The sequence below is a fragment of the Saccopteryx leptura genome, chromosome 5, assembly GCF_036850995.1.
Source record: "Saccopteryx leptura isolate mSacLep1 chromosome 5, mSacLep1_pri_phased_curated, whole genome shotgun sequence".
NCBI lineage: Eukaryota > Metazoa > Chordata > Mammalia > Chiroptera > Emballonuridae > Saccopteryx > Saccopteryx leptura.
The window spans coordinates 206740542-206758864 of record NC_089507.1 but is presented as its reverse complement, the minus strand read 5'-3'; the positions used below and the strand labels follow the sequence as shown (position 1 = coordinate 206758864).

Here is an 18323-nt window from a genome sequence, read left to right as displayed (position 1 = left end):
CTAAAGAGCATATTAAGTTTCCAGGAGGGTGTAAAGCAGGGGATCTAGGCTGGTCTTCCTTTTTAACTGATTCATTTATGATCTGAGCCTATTTAAGGATAAGCAGACTACAGAATCCCGCTGTATAAAAAGGAAGGCAAGTATTCTCTACATCACAATAGGATTTATTTTAATAAGCCCACCCGCCCTAGCTGGGGAGCTCAGTTAGTTAGAGCATCATCCCGATAGGTCAAGGTTGTGGGTTCAATCCCTAGTCAGGGCACATATAAGTAGCAACCAATGAATGCAAAAATAAGTAGAACAACAAATCAATGTTTCTCTCTCTCTCTCTCTCTCTCTCTCTCTCTCTCTCTTTCTCTCCCTCCCTCTCTCTCTAAAATCAATTTTTTTAAAACCTATGAGCCCACCAACTACTGCTCCCCAACCATTGCCAGAAGAAAGGGCCGCTTCTGGAATCTATTCTGGAAACAAAGTCATCGTCTTCATTTCCCTGACTTAAAACTGGTGAATAAAAAGTTTCCACCTTTGCTGACTCTGTGATTCCTAGCTTATCTTGGAAGCGACAGCAGGAAATAGCATTGTTAAAAGTTAGACCTGATGTAGGTGTCTCCTGGAGACTCTCGGTCACGATGTGTCTATTTCAATTCCTCTGAAATTGTCAGGCTCGGTCGCCCCAGCCCCGTTAACTGGAACAGAACTTGGGCGCGTCTGCAGGCTGCCCCTCGCGGGACGGGAACACATCCAAAGCAGGACCGCCTGAGAAACCCGCCACTGCCTCCGCCCGTCTCCGAGCCCGGCTGCAGCTGCCTCCTGGGCGGCAAGTGTCATGACAGGCGCCGCATATTGTGCGGAAAGATCTTAACCTGTTTCCGACTCCGCTGTTGGATGTAAGTCTGCACTTAACTAGCCAAGCGGGCATTTGCCAGACAGCCGACGTGAACTGTCTACCTCCCCATACTTCCTGAAATACAGACGAGGGACACAATATTTGGGGAGGTTTCCTTGAAGAAATATTGAAACGGTTCACTCGCCAGATACACTTAAAGCATCCCAGGACACAGATGGATCAGCGGAGAGAGAGCGACCTCTGTCAGATCGTACTGCCCAGCCCAACACCCCCCCTCTCTGGTCGCATCCCCAGATCGCCTTCGCGCCGATCGTTGTGATGTGCGAGGAGCCCGCGGAACTCGCTCCCGTGCCCTCAATGAGACCGCAGCGCCCGGCGCCGTTCCTTCCATCACAGGCTGTTTCTTTACGAGGACTCCTGGGAACAATTCCTGTCCGGCCCATGTGAACAACAGTTAGAATTTTCCCAGGCAATTGGTTTGTGTTTATCTCGCGGACATTGCGAACGGTGTGTCTGACAAGTCGCCTCGAGCCCGTGGGCCGCCGCGCTGGCCGTGGCCCGCAGGAGTGAGCAGCGGGAGCAGAGAAACACGGGGCCAGCGTTCCTCCCCGCTCCGGGACATTCTTGCCCTCCCGCCCCGTGCCACCTCACGGAGAAACACGGGGCCAGCGTTCCTCCCCGCTCCGGGACATTCTTGCCCTCCCGCCCCGTGCCACCTCGCTTTTCATTTCTGTTATCTTGTCATGTTTCGTGTCCCATCCTAAGCCACCTGCAACGCCTTCTGGGAAACAGGATTTGGTTCACATTAAGAAATAGATAGATAAATAAGACGTGGGGGGGGGGGCTCCACGCCAGGTGTTTCCCCCTATTTTCTTCGATACTTCAATTGCATTCTGCTTCAACATCTTCCACTGATAGACTCGGGGTGCGACTCGGAGCTGCAGCCATCACGATCGTGAAATAACTGGGAAACCCAAATGAAGGCGTGAAAAGTACTGCGATTGTCCCGTCTCGTTCTCATGACTCCCCGCAGCCAACGCCATTGAAATGACCAAGGTTCTCAGAAGCCTGATGCATTTAATACATAAATGACACCACCTAATGCTTGAGTGACACGTGGAGGAGTACCGTGCTCTCCTGTGGTCCGGAGGCAGCACCGGGGGCAGGGGGGGCAGGCATTCCTGTTGTTTTCTTCCTACTTTGCTGCCACGGAGCAAGAAAGAATGCTAGCCCCTAGATGTGCTCTGTGCCCAGGGGTTCCCCAACTGCAGGAAATGTACTCAGAGTCCAGTAAGGGCCCCGACACTGTGAATTCCCTCCACAATGTGCTGGGCATGAGTGAGGAACCAATATCCAAACTATGTCCATCAGAAGAAACAAGAGAGGTCTGTTAGTATGTGAGGTTGGGGGTAACTGGAGTCAGCTTCTTTCAAACAATATTCCTGCTTCCTCGAATCCAACGTGACAGCTTTCAAGAGACGAGCTCTCAGTAAGGCTTTCTGCAATGATGGCAATACTCTCGTGGCTGCACCTGTCCAACACGGCGGCTCCAGTGCACTTGAATTGTGGCCGGTGCACCTGGGCACCTGAGCTTTGCATTTTCTTTTAATTAATTTAAATGTAAACAGTCATTGTAACGTCAACAGGTTGCAGGATACAAGATCAATATATGAAAGTCAGTTAGGTATCTGTGTACTAGTATCTGTGTACTAGAAAAATCAGACACTGATATATTTTTTTTAAATATGCCTTCAATAGTATCAAAAATATAAGATATTAGGGGTACGTCTGACAACAGTTGTACAGTCGTATAAAACCTGGCTGAGTAAAATTACTAGAGACCTTAAATAAGTGACGATATATACCATGTTCATGGTTGGAAGACTCCTTAAGTTGTCAGTTTTCCCCAAAGTGAGCCAGAGATTCATTACAATCAGTTCCCATCAAAATCCCATAGGCTTTGCTGTAGAAATTGACAAAGTGATTCTAAAAGTCACATGGAAATGCAAAGGTACCCCAAACCTCAAAGATCAGTGTGCATTGGCCCTGGCCGGTTGGCTTAGCGGTAGAGCGTCGGCCTGGCATGTGGGGGACCCGGGTTTGATTCCCAGCCAGGGCACATAGGAGAAGCGCCCATTTGCTTCTCCACCCCCCCCCCTTCCTTCCTCTCTGTCTCTCTCTTCCCCTCCCGCAGCCAAGGCTCCATTGGAGCAAAGATGGCCCGGGCGCTGGGGATGGCTCCTTGGCCTCTGCCCCAGGCGCTAGAGTGGCTCTGGTCGCAACAGAGCAACACCCTGGAGGGGCAGAGCACCACCCCCTGGTGGGCAGAGCGTCGCCCCTGGTGGGCATGCCGGGTGGATCCCGGTCGGGCGCATGCGGGAGTCTGTCTGACTGTCTCTCCCCGTTTCCAGCTTCAGAAAAAAAAAAAAAAAAAAAAAAAAAAAGATCAGTGTGCATTAAGCCTGGGAATCAGGGCTTAAAGGACAAAGTTTGTTAGATGGCAGTTTGGAAAGGTCTAGTTCTGGCCCTTTTAGGTTTTTGGCCTCCATTTCTCCATCTGTAAAGTGGGTATACTGATGCCTACGTAATGGAATTACAGTTAATATTTGACAAGACCACAGATGCTAAATATCACTCAAGGAGCAGAGGCACTGAAAAAAACATCCCCTCCCCCTTACCCACCAAGTCCATCACAACACACACATTCTTCCCTTACGAAGGGACGGACAGCTGTGAGGAGGAGCCTCTCCCATCCTTACCTGGAGCCAAAGCTTGTCATGCTGGGACCACTTCCCGCCAGCGATGCACTGAAACGTGGCGTTCTGCCCCACGTTCACCTCGACATTCTGGAGCCGCAGAAAGTGAGGTGCTTTTCCTGAGAGAGAAACCAAAGAGCACGTGAGGACAGAACTCAACCGCCTGGGCCACCTTCCCCATGGGCACAGGGCAGCTCAGGAGAGGCACCAGGCAGGGTGTCATTTGTTCCTGGGAGGTGGCCCGGCCCCGGTGAAGAGCTGCTATTGATCGCTTACTATGAGCCAGGTTTGTTCTAAGTGCTCTGCATGCTTCCTCTTGCCGAAAACCTCACAAAAACCCACGAGGCGGGCAGTAGCTCCATCTCACAGGCCAGAAAACTAAGGCTCGGAGGGGTTACACAGTTTGGCACAGTCAGATAGCCAGGAAACAGGGAAGCCAAGACATGAACCTAGGTCTCTGAGGACCTCAAATTCATACCTGCTGGGCAATAGTGCCATGTTCGGAAGAAGAAATTGGGGGGAGGGGGTCACCCTAGAAAAGTCCTCCTTGTAGCTTGGGTAACCAGAAAGAAGAAGGTTGAAGCGAAGCACCTTCGGGCCTCAGACCTCCACACCTGGCCTTGGTGAAGATGCTGACGAGGAAGATGAGGAGGAGGGAAGAGGAGGAAAGAGAGAGAAAAGGCAGAGGAGAATACTGGTAGCTCTCACTCACCTAGTGTAGCATGTGCACTGTCTGCACAGTCACTCATTTAGAATAATGCAGTTGGTGGTGGTATTATCTCTACTTCACAGTAAGTGAACCGAGGTGCAGAAAATTAAAGAAATGTTCAGAGTCTGCGTTCTTTACTCTGAGCTATGGTGTCTCCTAGAGATGGCAGGGAGGCGGGACATTTATTTTGGGGACTTGATATAAAAGAAGAAATGACTTTCAAATAAAACTCATAGTGTCCATAAGCAACCAATTCTAGAACTAAACACATGCTTCATGTTGGGTGACTGGGGTTCAACCCTTCCCTTGTTTGTGGAGATGAGTCCTCACCTATGTGAGCTCTTCCAAGATGAGCTCACAAGATGGGTTGATAACCTAGGCGTAGAAGAACGAGTTTCCTCACTGAGGTTCAAAAAATTCCAAGGATCCTTATATCAACCAAATCAATGATGGCTCAGTCATCAGCTAGAATGAGACCACACGGAGGGTTGTTAAGAGGATCAAGGAGGCTCAACTAAGGCTTCAGGCCACCTTTCTAGAGTCAAATATCCAGAGAGACAGATAATGATGTCATTTACTAAAAGCTCCTACAATACCAGTTACAGTGGTACCTTGAGATACAAACAGACCAACATACAAAATTTTTTTAAGATACTAGCTGTGATTCGGTCCGTATTTTTGTTGGAGATCTGAGCGAAATTCCGAGATACGAGTCGTGATTCAGGAAGCTGCCACTAATTGGCACACAGGTCCAGTATCAGCAGTTTGATATACAAGTTGACTGACTTATGACTTCGGTTACAGAACAAATTAAATTCGTAGCTCAAGGTACCACTGTACTTGTGATAAACGCTTCAGATATTTCATCTCATATAACTTCATCACATGCCTGTAAAAGCAAACACTGTTATTATTTCCCTTTTAGAGAAGCAGAAACCAAGCCTCATGAGGTTAAATTTGCCCCAGGCTACATAATGAAAGAAACAGAATTCAGACCACGTCCACTTTAGCCCCCACATCAGCATTTAATGAGTGCCTTCTCTGGCTTCCTAGGCAATGGGAGCTCGTCGGTGGCATCCGGAACTTAGGGTCCACAGAAAGGGTTCACAGGCAAGACTAGGCCGACTCTCCACGTTCCTCTCACTGCTCCTGAACATTTTATCACAAGTGGTCTCTTTCTTTACCATTTGTCCCCATGGTCTATGTCCTCTAAACTACCTGGTCTACCAAACTGTGTCACCACCTGTAAAGCTCAGCAAAACCAAGAACCTTGGTGAGATTAGGCAGACTCATTATTCAAAACCATGGACCTTCTGCTCGGGTTCTGAAACAAATAACAGCAGGTCAGAGACCCCCCCACACACTACCTCCGGGATACCACGCTAGAGTGACGTCAACAGTCCCAGGCCCAAGGAACCTCTCCTCGTGGGCTTCTCAGAGCTGAAGACCCCCTGCATCTAGTCAACCTGACTACTGTCATGCTGCTTTGATTGTCGGAGCCTGTTTCCTTTTTGCTCTCCTGTATAATTTGTAAAGTTATTTTTGGAACTATCCATTCAAGTCTATTCTTCACATGGAAATACTGTGAACCCAAGCCCCGTTTACACCTTAGGTTTAAAGAGGAAAGGGAACATCTAGTCCAGGGGTAGTCAACCTTTTTATACCTACCGCCCACTTTTGTATCTCTGTTAGTAGTAACATTTTCTAACCGCCCACCGGTTCCACAGTACTAGTGATTTATAAAGTAGGGAGGTAACTTTACTTTATAAAATTTATAAAGCAGAGTTACAGCAAGTTAAAGCATCTAATAATAATTACTTACCAAGTACTTTATGTCAGATTTTCGCTAAGTTTGGCAGAATAAATCTTTATAAAACAACTTACTATAGTTAAATCTATCTTTTTATTTATACTTTGGTTGCTCTGCTACCGCCCACCATGAAAGCTGGAACGCCCACTAGTGGGCGGTAGGGACCAGGTTGACTACCACTGATCTAGTCCTTGAAGGGAGGGAGCTCAGAGTCTTCACTGTAATGCTGGGAGGCTGTACTCGGTTTCATAAAGGGACGCCTCCCCTTACCTTTGGGGGACACTGGGCAAATGGATTAAGCTCTAGGATTTACGCCATTAGAAATGGATCTTCTCGGCCCTGGCAGGTTAGCTCAGCAGTACAGCGTCAGCCCAGTGTGTGGAAGTCCCGGGTTCAATTCCCAGCCAGGGCACACAGGAGAAGCGCCCATCTGCTTCTTCACCCCTCCCCCTTTCCTTCCTCTCTGTCTCTCTCTTCCTCTCCCGCAGCCAAGGCTCCATTGGAGCAAAGTTGGCCCGGGCTCTGAGGATGGCTCCATGGCCTCCGCCTCAGGGGCTAGAATGGCTTCTGTTGCTGCAGAGCAATGTTCCAGATGGGCCGAGTGTTGCCCCCTGGTGGGCATGCCGGGTGGATCCCCGTTGGGCGCATGCGGGAGTCTGTCTGCCTCCCCCTACTCCTCCCTGCTTCTCCCTTCAGAAAAATACAAAAAAAAAAAAAAAAAAAAAAAAAAAAAAAACAAGAAGAAAGAAAGAAAGAACTGGATCCTCTCTGGATCAATGTCCCTGCTTTCCTCTGACCCCCTTCTCCTTTGAAGCAGCAGACCTTGGCCTTGATTCTTTCATCCCTTCTCCTCCCTTCTAGGTTCAACAGTAGAGAATTTAGTGACATAATGGCCCCCCAGTGTTAACATTCATCAATACGAATCAATGATGGCCTCTGACCTTTGAGCCCTGGTCTCATCCCCAGACCACGACAGGTCTCTCTGGACAGTCTCCTTACGTTGGGGCAGGTTTGGTCCACTTCTCAGAGCTCCTGGTTTCTCCACTCTTCCTCTCCTCCCCATCCCCCTCTCTCTCTCTCTCTCTCTCTCGTTCACTTCCGAGCCCTGTGCTCTTTCAACTGTTATTCCCCCCCCCCCAACATCTATAGCTCAAGGCAGGGGGGTGGGGAGAACTGTCCCACCAGCTTCAACTCACCAACCTCCGGCCAAACACAGTTGACCTTGGAACCCAGCCTGCCGCTAGCTTGTGGTTTTCAGCATTCCACATTCGCTCCCCACTGAGACCCAGCACCTCAAAAAATGGGACTCCGCTGAATGGGGTTAACAGAAAACTGCTGTGCACTTGGGGCAAAACGCCTTGATGCTGGTGACATTTAAACTCCTGCAGATGTCACTGCAGCAACTGAAGACATATTATTCTGCCCTTTATCTCGCGCTTTAAACCTGACAGCGCTCAGCAGGAAGCCGCACAATTGAGGAGGAAGCTCAGGACGTCCGTTAGAAACGCATCGCAGACACTCCACGGGTTCAGTGACATTGTCCCACAAGGTTGGTATGAAAAATAAAAAGATTAAAAAATTCTAAAAGTCAACTTAGGAGCTAGAAACTTGGAAACTGAATGGAAAATTGGTGCCAACATTTCTCGTCTACAGTTGTAACGGCAGTGGCCGGGCTAACGGCTAACACTGAGAGATGACGGTGGAGGGTAACTAATGCTGAAATACCTTACGAATAACACAAAAATGTTAAATGGGCTATAAAATGTAGACGAGAAGCTTCAGTCTGTTAAGAGGAAATTACTACCTTTGAGGATCGCGCCTGTCATTTTGGTCACTGTTTTGGAAGTGGCGAGGCAAGGGTTCCAATCTCTGACTTCAGCTCAAACCGATCAAGAATACAATGGCAAATCAGGCCCTGACCCCTCACCCTGAGACTTTTGGCATACTTATTGATCAACACTGACCATATGTTAATAGCAATATGTTCTGGAGAACAGAAATGGAGAACTAAATTTAAAAAAAAAAAATCCTGACATAAACAGAATGCAGAATTCTCAGTCTCGTGACATTTTTAACACTCTCTGAATGAAGTGATAAATGCATCAATATTAAGACTGGAGTTGGGGGGAAGCACTGTCAGTCCGATGGACAGTGCGTGATCCCGTGAGCAGCCCCAGCAGGACCCACGCACGGTCAGTACCTGGGAGGGCGGACCTCAGTTCTCCCGAGACTCACACTGCCTGAGCTTGCAACCAGGAGCTTCCGCCACAACTCTGGGTATGCACCATCTTTGATGCCTCTGGCTCCCACGCTAACCCGCCCCGTGGGACCAGTTGGCTACCGCCTAAATGTATCTCTAATCAGCCCACCGCTCTCCCATCTCTGGGGTTCATATTCCTCTAGCAGGGGTCCCCAAACTTTTTACACAGGTAGCCAGTTCACTGTCCCTCAGATCATTGGAGGGCCGCCACATACAGTGCTCCACTCACTGACCACCAATGAAAGAGGTGCCCCTTCCAGAAGTGCAGTGGGGGGCCGGATAAATAGCCTCAGGGGGCCGCATGTGGCCCGCGGGCTGTAGTTTGGGGACATCTGCTCTATAGCATGGTTTGCAATGTGCTATGGGCTGAATTTGTATCCCCTCCCAAAAAAATTTCGTATGTTGGAGCCTTAATGCTTAATAGGTTGGAGACAGAGCCTTTCAAGGGGGGGGGGGGGATTCAATTAAAACGAGGTTGTTAAAATGGGTCCTAATCCAATCTGACCGGTGTCCCCATAAGAAGAGAAAGCCTGGACACACCCAGACACCCAGGGGCGTACGTGCACAGAGGAGAGACGACCTGAAGACCAAGGGAGAAAGGGCCATCTGCGAGCAAAGGAGGGAGGCCTGGAGGAAACCGAACTGCCGTCTCCACCTTGGACTTCCGGCCTCCAGAGCTGGGAGAAAAGAAAGCTCTGCGTGAGCCCCCCGACTGCGGTATTTTGTGATTGGCGGCTCTCGCAAGCTAATACACCACCCGTTATAGATCATAAGCGTCACCTGTTGTTTAATTTCCTGTGTCTCTAACTTCAAGGGAAGCGCATGAGAGCAGAGAATGAATCGGTCTTACTCCCATAAACCCAGAACAGTGCCGGGCAGAGAGGCCTTGCCCAGGAAAGACTTGTTGAATGAGGAGCGGAGGCCTCTCCACTTACGCCGGTCTAGGCTGCCACACTCTCTTGCATGACTCCAGAACTTTCTAATAGATCTCCCGCCTTACTCTCTCTTCCCCTTCAACTCATTCTCCGTGTGGAGCAGCCGAAGTGATCTCTTAAGAATTAAAAACTCGCAACGGCTCGTGGTGACCGCCAGGGCCCTGCACGGTCGGGTCCGGCTTCCCTCCCGGCATTTGCTCAGACCGCTCTCCCTGCGCTCACGGTGGATGCCGGGACACTCTCACGCCATCAACCCGATTCCCGCGGCAAGGCCTTTGCGCTCACTGTTCCCTCCGCCTAGCATGGCCCCACCCCAAATCGTCATGCAGCGAACCCCTCATGACCTGGGGCTCAGCTCCCATCACATCTTCAGAGACGTGTCCCTGGGCCACTATCTACGGAGCCTTCCTACCTCCCAGTCACTCACATTTATTATATTCGTAGCACCTATCCCTCTCTGAAATTACACTAGTGACTTATTTAATATTACTTCTTTATTGTCTTTCCTCCCTCTGCCTGCCCCTTGGCTAAGTACGCACCGTGGCAACAAGGACCTAACCTATCTCCATCCACTGAGTCTCTCCTGTGTCCAGCGGAAGTTCTTGACACAGAGCTAGTGCTCAAACTTTTAGTGATTGAAAGAAAGGATGGCAAGACAGCCGGCCTGGCCCTGGGCTGAGCACGGGTCCCGGGGACGGGGCGTCTGCCGGCCCCGGGCTGAGCACGGGCCCCTGGGACGGGGCCTCCGCCGGCCCTGCTCAGACCCACACGGCACCCGCGCGGTGGCTCGACCGCTCAGGACTGCGTGCACTTCCAGCGTTTGTGCACAGAGTTCGACGGAAATGTCCCAATTCCAGCCACTATCACAGGGTCCTCACATTCTGATTTCGGGAAGTTTGAGTTTCGGCCGCTAAGCATCAAGGTTGAGCTTGGCCAAAGCGCTTGATGCAGGAACACAGCCAGGGCCGCATCTTCCTGGGTCAAAGCCCACGGCCCATTGGCTGGGTACCTGGCTCTCAGTAATTCCGTAACCATGCAATACCCACGCCTCAGCAGGAGGAGGACGCAGCTGCCAGGAGAATCCTGAATTCAGGAGCAGCTCCGAGGAGGGGAGGGTTCTGAGAGGGGCCCTAAGACTTTGGGGACGGAAAGGCATCCCCATGCCTCCAGAGGACCCTGTCCCGTGGAGATCTCTCAAAGAGAAGGGAGCATATGGCTGCAATGGCAAACCATGAGCAGTGCTTGGGAGCAAGGCAAAGCTTTATCAGTCGGACACCGAAGGTGGTGAGGGCTGGGACGAGAGACAGGTGCGCTGGAAAGCCTCGTGGTGGAGATAAAACTCCTCATCAGAGCAGAGTTCTGGGTCCTGGGAGAGAGAGCCAGGTCAGGTTCTCCGGGGAAGAGGCAAACATCATCTGCTAGCGCAGGGGTCCCCAAACTTTTTTCACAGGGGGCCAGTTCACTGTGCCTCAGACCGTTGAAGGGCCGGACTATAAAAAAAACTATGAACAAATCCCTATGCACACTGCACATATCTTATTTTAAAGTAAAAAGACAAAACTGAAATAAATACAATATTTAAAATAAAGAACAAGTAAATTTAAATCAACAAACTGACCAGTATTTCACTGGGAACTATGCTCCTCTCACTGACCACCAATGAAAGAGGTGCCCCTTCCAGAAGTGCGGCGGGGGCCGGATAAATGGCCTCAGGGGGCCGCATGCGGCCTGTGGGCCGTAGTTTGGGGACCCCTGTGGGAGCAAGGGCCAGTTCCGGCTCAGGGTGAGAAGCAGGGAGGCAGCCGGGTGCCGTCCAGGGGACGGTCCTCTCTGAGGGCGGGACGTGTGCAGGGCAGGGGACTTGTCTCAGAGACAACGCCTCACACCTGACAGCCGTGCAGGGCTGGGTGCGTGAAGTCGAGTGGACAACAGGGACATCATCTCCCGAGGCAGCCGCCAGTCTGAGGTCAACGCTCCTTCTCCGACAGGCAGCCGCCGCCGATTCCCGGGAATGGAGAGAGGAAGACTTGATCCCGGTAAAGGGGCCTCGTCTGCATACTCACTATGTAAACCCTGCATGGCGGGGGTGGGGGGCTCTGGGACCCTTTTCACGTGAAGTCTGGTTCAGCAGAGACATCTGCCAGGCAAGACAGACCCATCTGAGAAAATTCCAAAGACTCAGGCAGTAACTCGGCGGGGGTGGGGGGTGGGGTACCTTAACCAGAGAGAGGAAAGGGGAGCGCAGCAGGACTCAGCACTCCTGAGATGCTGGCTGATTTCCGGGAAGGGAGGGTCTCTTGCACAGACCCCAAACTCACAGCTACCCCAGATACTGTCTTGCCCAACCCCCTTGGAAAGTGTCCCGATCCCCTCCAGAGAAGGTGCTCTGAGACAGTGAGTCGAACGATGGCCTCCCAGGGCCAGGAGAACGAGGGACCTTCGGGCTCCGACAAACTCACTGCAGCGGCAGTCGTTTCAGTTAAAGCCGCCTGGATGGGGCTGACAGGAGAAGGGCCCCAGACGGGGAGGACGGGGAGGCGGAGAAGGACAGGGCGCATGACATCTCTTGAGGGGACAGCAAGGTGACACCTTAGCCAACAGCATGACTCACGGCTATTAGGAGGGAGCAGAGAGAGCCCTCCTAAGGGCTGCCTAGAACCAGAGGACCTGCTGAGACACTGAGGAGAGTCCCCAACGTGCCAATAAGGACAAACCAATGGGCTGGCATCCCACCCCACCCTCCGAGGGGCTCCCACCATCCCCACGCACGCCTCTGCCTCCCGCCCAGTGCGACGTGATGTCATCCCAACTACCTACATCCGGGACACGTTCCCCCTGAGGGTTAATGAGCCCGGGACACACAGCTCCTTGCTCAAACACACTCAAACACCTGACAATAAACACGGAGAAGAGAGAGATGCTCAAGGGGAAAATTGACGGGCGTGGAGGACTGGGCTGCCCGTGAGGACTCTCGACACTGTACCGTGAGCACTAACCACTGCGAGAAATCTTCCTCTACGCCCACACAGAGCTGATGAGTGTATTTAAAATTACTTAAAAAAAAAAAAAGAAATTAATAGCTTTGGGGTACTTTTCCCTGTGAGTGAACAGTGTGCTAATTTTCGCACACTGTGTTTTGGGGCCGTTCCTTTTATTTAAGACAATCGCCCATGATTCTATCCAAAGCCCTCTCATTCTTCCACTTCAGCGGTCTGAATCCCCCGAAATAAACAATCAGGACTCCGGACTGCCTTAATAACGGGGAGGGATTCGAAGGAAGACGCCGCGCCCCTCTCTGCACATCCCGGTAGGCGCGGCCTCTTGAACAGGCCGGCAAAATTATGGACTCGTTCAGGACTGATTGCACTGAGCACATAAGCACTTTTGAAGGGTTTTTTTTTTTTTTTTTAAAAAATGAAAAACAGAGAGAGTGAGAGATGTTTGAGAGCTGAATGAAGGGGTGTGTGTGGGAGGGGTGGCAGCCTCTGAGCAGTCTGGCCCGGAGTAAGGCGGGGTGGGGGGGGAAGGGGACAGACTTACTGCACGGATGAGCAAGGACCCGGACCTCGTCCACAGCGATGTAGCCAGGGTGACCTTTCAGAGAGACGGATTCAAATATCACCTGCAACACACACACAGGGCGGGAGTCAATCTCACAGCCGTGGCCGGAGGCCCTGGTCCTAGCCCCCTGCCCAGCCCCACGCCCCGAAAGCGCTGCTTCCCCTCAGAACCACTCACAGAGGCCCCGACATCGGGTCAAGATGCCGTCCTGCCGTTTGACTTGGGTTTTTGAAACAAGGTAGCAAGGCCGCACTCAGGTGACGAGCGAAAGAAGAGTCAGCCACATGGAACATTTTTAATGGGTTTCACCAATTACCCTTGGACGCAGGGAAAAAAAAAAAAAAAAAAACCAACCCAAATATGGCCTGGAGACCCCAATCTGCACCCTTTTCATTGTGGTTTCAAGTGAAGCACAGAGTAGAATTACTTCCTAGGACCCCGACTTGCTTACCAACGGTGGGGGAGGAGGTTATCTTGGAAGCTACCATCAGAAAAGGAGGTTTTACCCCGATGTGATTCTATATCCCCAAGGAGCATGGTCCACTCAATTTCTCAATAACACCTTTCAAAAACGGGCCTCATGTATAACTTGGTATCTGGGAACCCCAGGGCAACAAATGTTTGTAACTTTCCATTGTGACTCCCACCCAAACTGCTTATTTCAGTAAAGGTTTCATTTCACCTCAAGGTCACACTTTTCTTTGTCAGGCAACCTCTACCTCCATTTAGGAGAAGTGATTACCTGTGTGGACCACCTGACCGACCCCTGGACCTCCCTCACTCCAGGGGCCTTACCTTCCACTCAGCGTCAGCCACGGGCCCAGGCCGGCCCTTCCCCACTCCAGAAACTAGAAATTCCATCTGCCTGTATTTTGACATGGCCTCCTACCCCAACCTTCTCCCAACTCATTCTTCTTAAACCCGTTCCTCTGGCCCCTACGGTACCCTGGACCTCAACATTTCTAGAGTGTATAGGCCTGCCTGACCCTCCTTGTATTCTCAACAAGCCAGGGGTACCCACACCCCATTGATTGGCCAATCACCCATTCCATTCTCACCTATAACCCCAATTTCTGAGCACCCCCATTACAGCATGAGCAAGCCTCTTACAAATACTGCCTTCTCGGCTCCTGTGCCCCCCACAAAGGTTCCCCTTTCAACATCACCCACTCAGTCCCAGCAGATAGCCATATCACATCTTCCGTAACTTCTTACCCGTCCATCTCGTCTACATAGTGTAAAGGATATATAATACAAGCTGGGTTCCCACACACCACCCACCGCCTCCCCTTTCCTGGTATTCTTGACCACGACCTCGACGGTACTTTCCAGCTTCTTGGCTCTTCTTGGCTCTCTCTTTTTATCCCGCATTGCCAAACCCTTCCTTTTACTCTTGACTTTGACCCGTGCAAACGCTTTGGCTCCTCTTACTCTTTAGACGCTGTCCTCTGACAGCAGGTTCTTCTCTGGTTTAACCCAGTTGTGGGTCAAGCACATTGAAAATTCTCAGTAGTTTTATCTACGCTCACTCTCAACACTTCCTTCCTTCCCACTGTAAGACTCCAACCCGTTATATTCTGGACCCTGTCCCCAACACTCCCCCAAAACTGCTCTTATGGCAGAGCCTAATTCATCATCTCTTAAACGCTGTATTCCATAGACGTATTTCCATCTTGATCTTACTTTAAGAAGAAAGCCAGTATAGTTCTCAGACTCTGGATCAGAACGCCTGAGTTCTAGTCCTGGCTGTACCACTTACTAGTGTGTGACCTCGGGCACGTGACCTTACTGCTCTGGGCCTCAGTTTCCTCATCTGTAATTAGTGTCTACAGCATTGGGAAAAGTTTCAGATTAAAGGAGTTAATACACTGGTTAGAACAATGTACAGCACATGGTTCTCCGGGAATGGTTGCTATAATTATGTTAAACCCTTATCCGTTTTCCTACTATTGCCAATGACCACAGCTTCTCTCTTTCTGGGTTTATCTGCTCTTAGGCTCTGGTGACACTTCACTCACATCATTTTTCTCATCAATCTGGGACTATTCTATCATGGGTTTCTTTTAAGTACTTCTCTGACATTCAGCCTTCAAATGTGGACTCCTCTACTCATTTCTTTTTTTTTTTTTTTTGTATTTTTCTGAAGCTGGAAACAGGGAGAGACAGTCAGACAGACTCCCGCATGCGCCCGACCGGGATCCACCCAGCACGCCCACCAGGGGCGATGCTCTGCCCACCAGGGGGCAATGCTCTGCCCCTCCGGGGTGTCGCTCTGCCGCGACCAGAGCCACTCTAGCGCCTGGGGCAGAGGCCAAGGAGCCATCCCCAGCGCCCGGGCCATCTTTGCTCCAATGGAGCCTTGGCTGCGGGAGGGGAAGAGAGAGACAGAGAGGAAGGAGAGGGGGAGGGGTGGAGAAACAAATGGGCGCTTCTCCTATGTGCCCTGGCCGTGAATCGAACCGGGGCCCCCCGCACGCCAGGCCGACGCTCTACCGCTGAGCCAACCGGCCAGGACCTCCTCTACTCATTTCTTTCTTTCCCTTCTTTTTTTACTGCACACACTCATCCTTCAGGGGCTGCCGAGTCACTGACAATCCCACGCCCAGCTCTCCACTTCCACCTGAACACCTGTCACTCTTGTCCGGCTCACAGATTTGAACTTCCACCTCAATATCGCACAGATCCTCAAAAGTCAAACTGAAACCATGGGAGTGGCCTTCCCTTCCAGCTCTCTCCTCCTCACTGCCCATTGGGCCATCCTTCCTGAAATATGGACCTCGATGGACTGCACTACCTCCCACCAAGTCCCTGAAAATTGGGATTTGGGCATCTGCCTGGGCTTCTCCTTCTCCCTGCTCCTCACAATCCTTTTCTTTTCTGGGTCTGTCTTCTCAGCAGTTCTCAAGCCTTCCTGTGTCTTTCCAGCCCTGCTGTTAAGTTGAACCGTATGGAACAACATTGGGCCGAACCAGATGGGCATCAAAGTCACCGCTCGGGGTCAGGTCTTCATGGCTTCTTGTCTCCAGCACATCAGCAGCCTACACAGCGGGCCCTCTCCCTCCCGTCCTTGACTCCTCAGTTCAGGCCTGGAGGTGGAGTACAAGGTGATTGATGAGACCAACAGGACAACCTCCACGTGGAATCTTCTGCGGTCCGCACAGGTTAGTGGATTCGGGTATCAGCATCTCAGTGGGGCAGACAGTCTAACAGCTATCACAGGTGAGCAGGGACCTCCTGGAGAGGGTGGTGATGGGTATGAAGAGGCAGCTTCCTCTAAGTCAACATATGGCTGCCTGGTTATTATGCAAAGTGACTTGGGAATGACAGTCCCACTGAACATAAAGCAGCTGGCACCAGCAATGACAGGCATTCTGGAAGAGGGGTTTACTAAGATAGCCGTGTCCTTTGGAGAGAATTAAGAAACCAAATTGTGCAGGAGGTAGGGGGACAGTCTGCAGAGATTAAAGGGGGAGAGTTGCCTCAGCCCCCAGAGGAGGAAGTCAGCAGAAGGCCGTTCTATCAACAATCACGTATCTAATTATATGTTTAATAAGTAGAAGAAACCAAAGTCCGCCGGAAAAAGAAAATAGAACAAATACAGAAGATGCACTTATAAAGAAATAGTATAAAAGTATTCAAATTGTATAATATACATGACAAAAGGAGCAAAAAATATTTGTGACAATAGAATATAAATAGGTTAAAATAGAGAAAAGCTCTCAGACTGTAGACAGACAGTGTAATTGTGTGCTATAAGATAAACACCTAAAAAGAATGACTCAGGTAACCTTAATAACAACAAGTGGAACAAAGGGAAATAATAGAAAAATACAAATGAACAGAAAACAGTAGTTGCAAAAATAACGTAAAGCATCAAAGTAGGATTTAAACCAAAAGAAAGATTAAAAACCACCCTGGCCAGGTAGCTCAGTGAGAACATGATCCTGATATGCCAAGGTTGCAGGTTCGAGCCCCGGTCAGGGCACATACAATAATCAATTGATGAATGCATAAATAAGAGGAACAACAAATTGATTTCTCTCTCTCTCCCTTTCTCTCTTTTACTCACTAAAATCAATAAGTAAAAAAATTAAGACAAAAATAAAAACTATTAAGTGGACTAAAATGGTCATTTAAAAGAATGCATAAGTCAACAGACTTAATAGGAGAAAATGATGGAAAAAAAACAAATAGCAGTTATACAGTGTGTCCGTAAAGTCATGGTGCACTTTTGACCGGTCACAGGAAAGCAACAAAAGACGATAGAAATGTGAAATCACCAAATAAAAGGAAAACTCTCCCAGTTTCATACCTATTCAGTGCAGTTTGATGTGGGCTCACACACAGATTTTTTAGGGCTCCTTAGGTAGCTATCCTGTATAGCCTCTACAGACTTGTCACTGACTGATGGCCTACCAGAACGGGGTTTCTCCACCAAACTGCCAGTTTCCTTCAACTGCTTATCCCACTGAGTAATGTTATTCCTATGTGGTGGCGCTTCGTTATAAACACGCCGATATTCACGTTGCACTTGGTCACGGATTCGAATTTAGCGAGCCACAGAACACACTGAACTTTCCTCTGTACCGTCCATATCTCAACTGGCACGGCCATGGGCTGCTCCGCTGTATACACGGTGTTACGTCATCATCTGCGCTTGCGCACATGCTGCCACATCATCCTACAGAAACTGGGAGGGTTTTCCTTTTGTTAGGTGCAGATTTCACACTTCTATCGTCTTTTGTTGATTTCCTGTGACCGGTCAAAAGTGCACCATGACATTACGGACACACTGTATTTTAAATAAAACCCATTTATATTTATTTAACCCATGTTTGATTCTGACCAATCAAACAGAGGGGAAAAACATGCATCTATCAAGTATGTAAATAATATAAATACTAATGCATTTACTAAGCAAATGTTAATGAATATAGAAAATGAAATTTCTGTTCATGCTCAAGGGTTACATACACAAAGATCATATAACAGGCTAAAGTAAAACTTCAGTCAATCTGTCAAATATGAAACCAGACAGGCTTGGGTCTGTACATTTTCAAACCACATTCACGAAAGCTAGAAATTAATGACAAATAGTTAAAAATCAATTTCCTAAAATTGAATATTATGCATTTCTTAAATATATAATACCTTCTTAATAACTATGATGTCAAAGTATGTTAATAAAGTCTAAAACAACATTAAAAAATCACAGGGCAAGTTGAAAAAAATATCTATAATATATGGACAGCACAAAAATTAAAGACCTGTTTTTTGTCAGGAATTCTGGAGACTCAACAAAATAAACTCTTCAAAAGGAAAATTGACATGTGACCTCAGCAGGCAATTTTCAAAGGATGAACTTGGATCGTTATATTCTACAAATGCAATTTTTTTAAATGACACTAGAGAGATTATGGAAGTTGACCGTTTTCTTCTTTATGC

The 18323-nt window shown here is 49.4% G+C and overlaps 1 protein-coding gene across 13 annotated transcripts in view; it reads right to left on the bottom strand.

Annotated features, from left to right (window-relative positions):
• PTPRT (protein tyrosine phosphatase receptor type T) overlaps positions 1 to 18323 on the bottom strand; it is a 966224-nt gene that overhangs the window by 597401 nt on the left and 350500 nt on the right. For all 13 annotated transcript variants that reach the window (XM_066387766.1, XM_066387770.1, XM_066387767.1 and 10 more), the window contains 2 exons: positions 12858 to 12939; positions 3607 to 3722 (listed from right to left, as the gene is read on the bottom strand). In XM_066387766.1, the coding sequence (XP_066243863.1) occupies positions 3607 to 3722; positions 12858 to 12939 (198 nt within the window). The remainder of the gene's footprint in view (positions 1 to 3606; positions 3723 to 12857; positions 12940 to 18323) is intronic.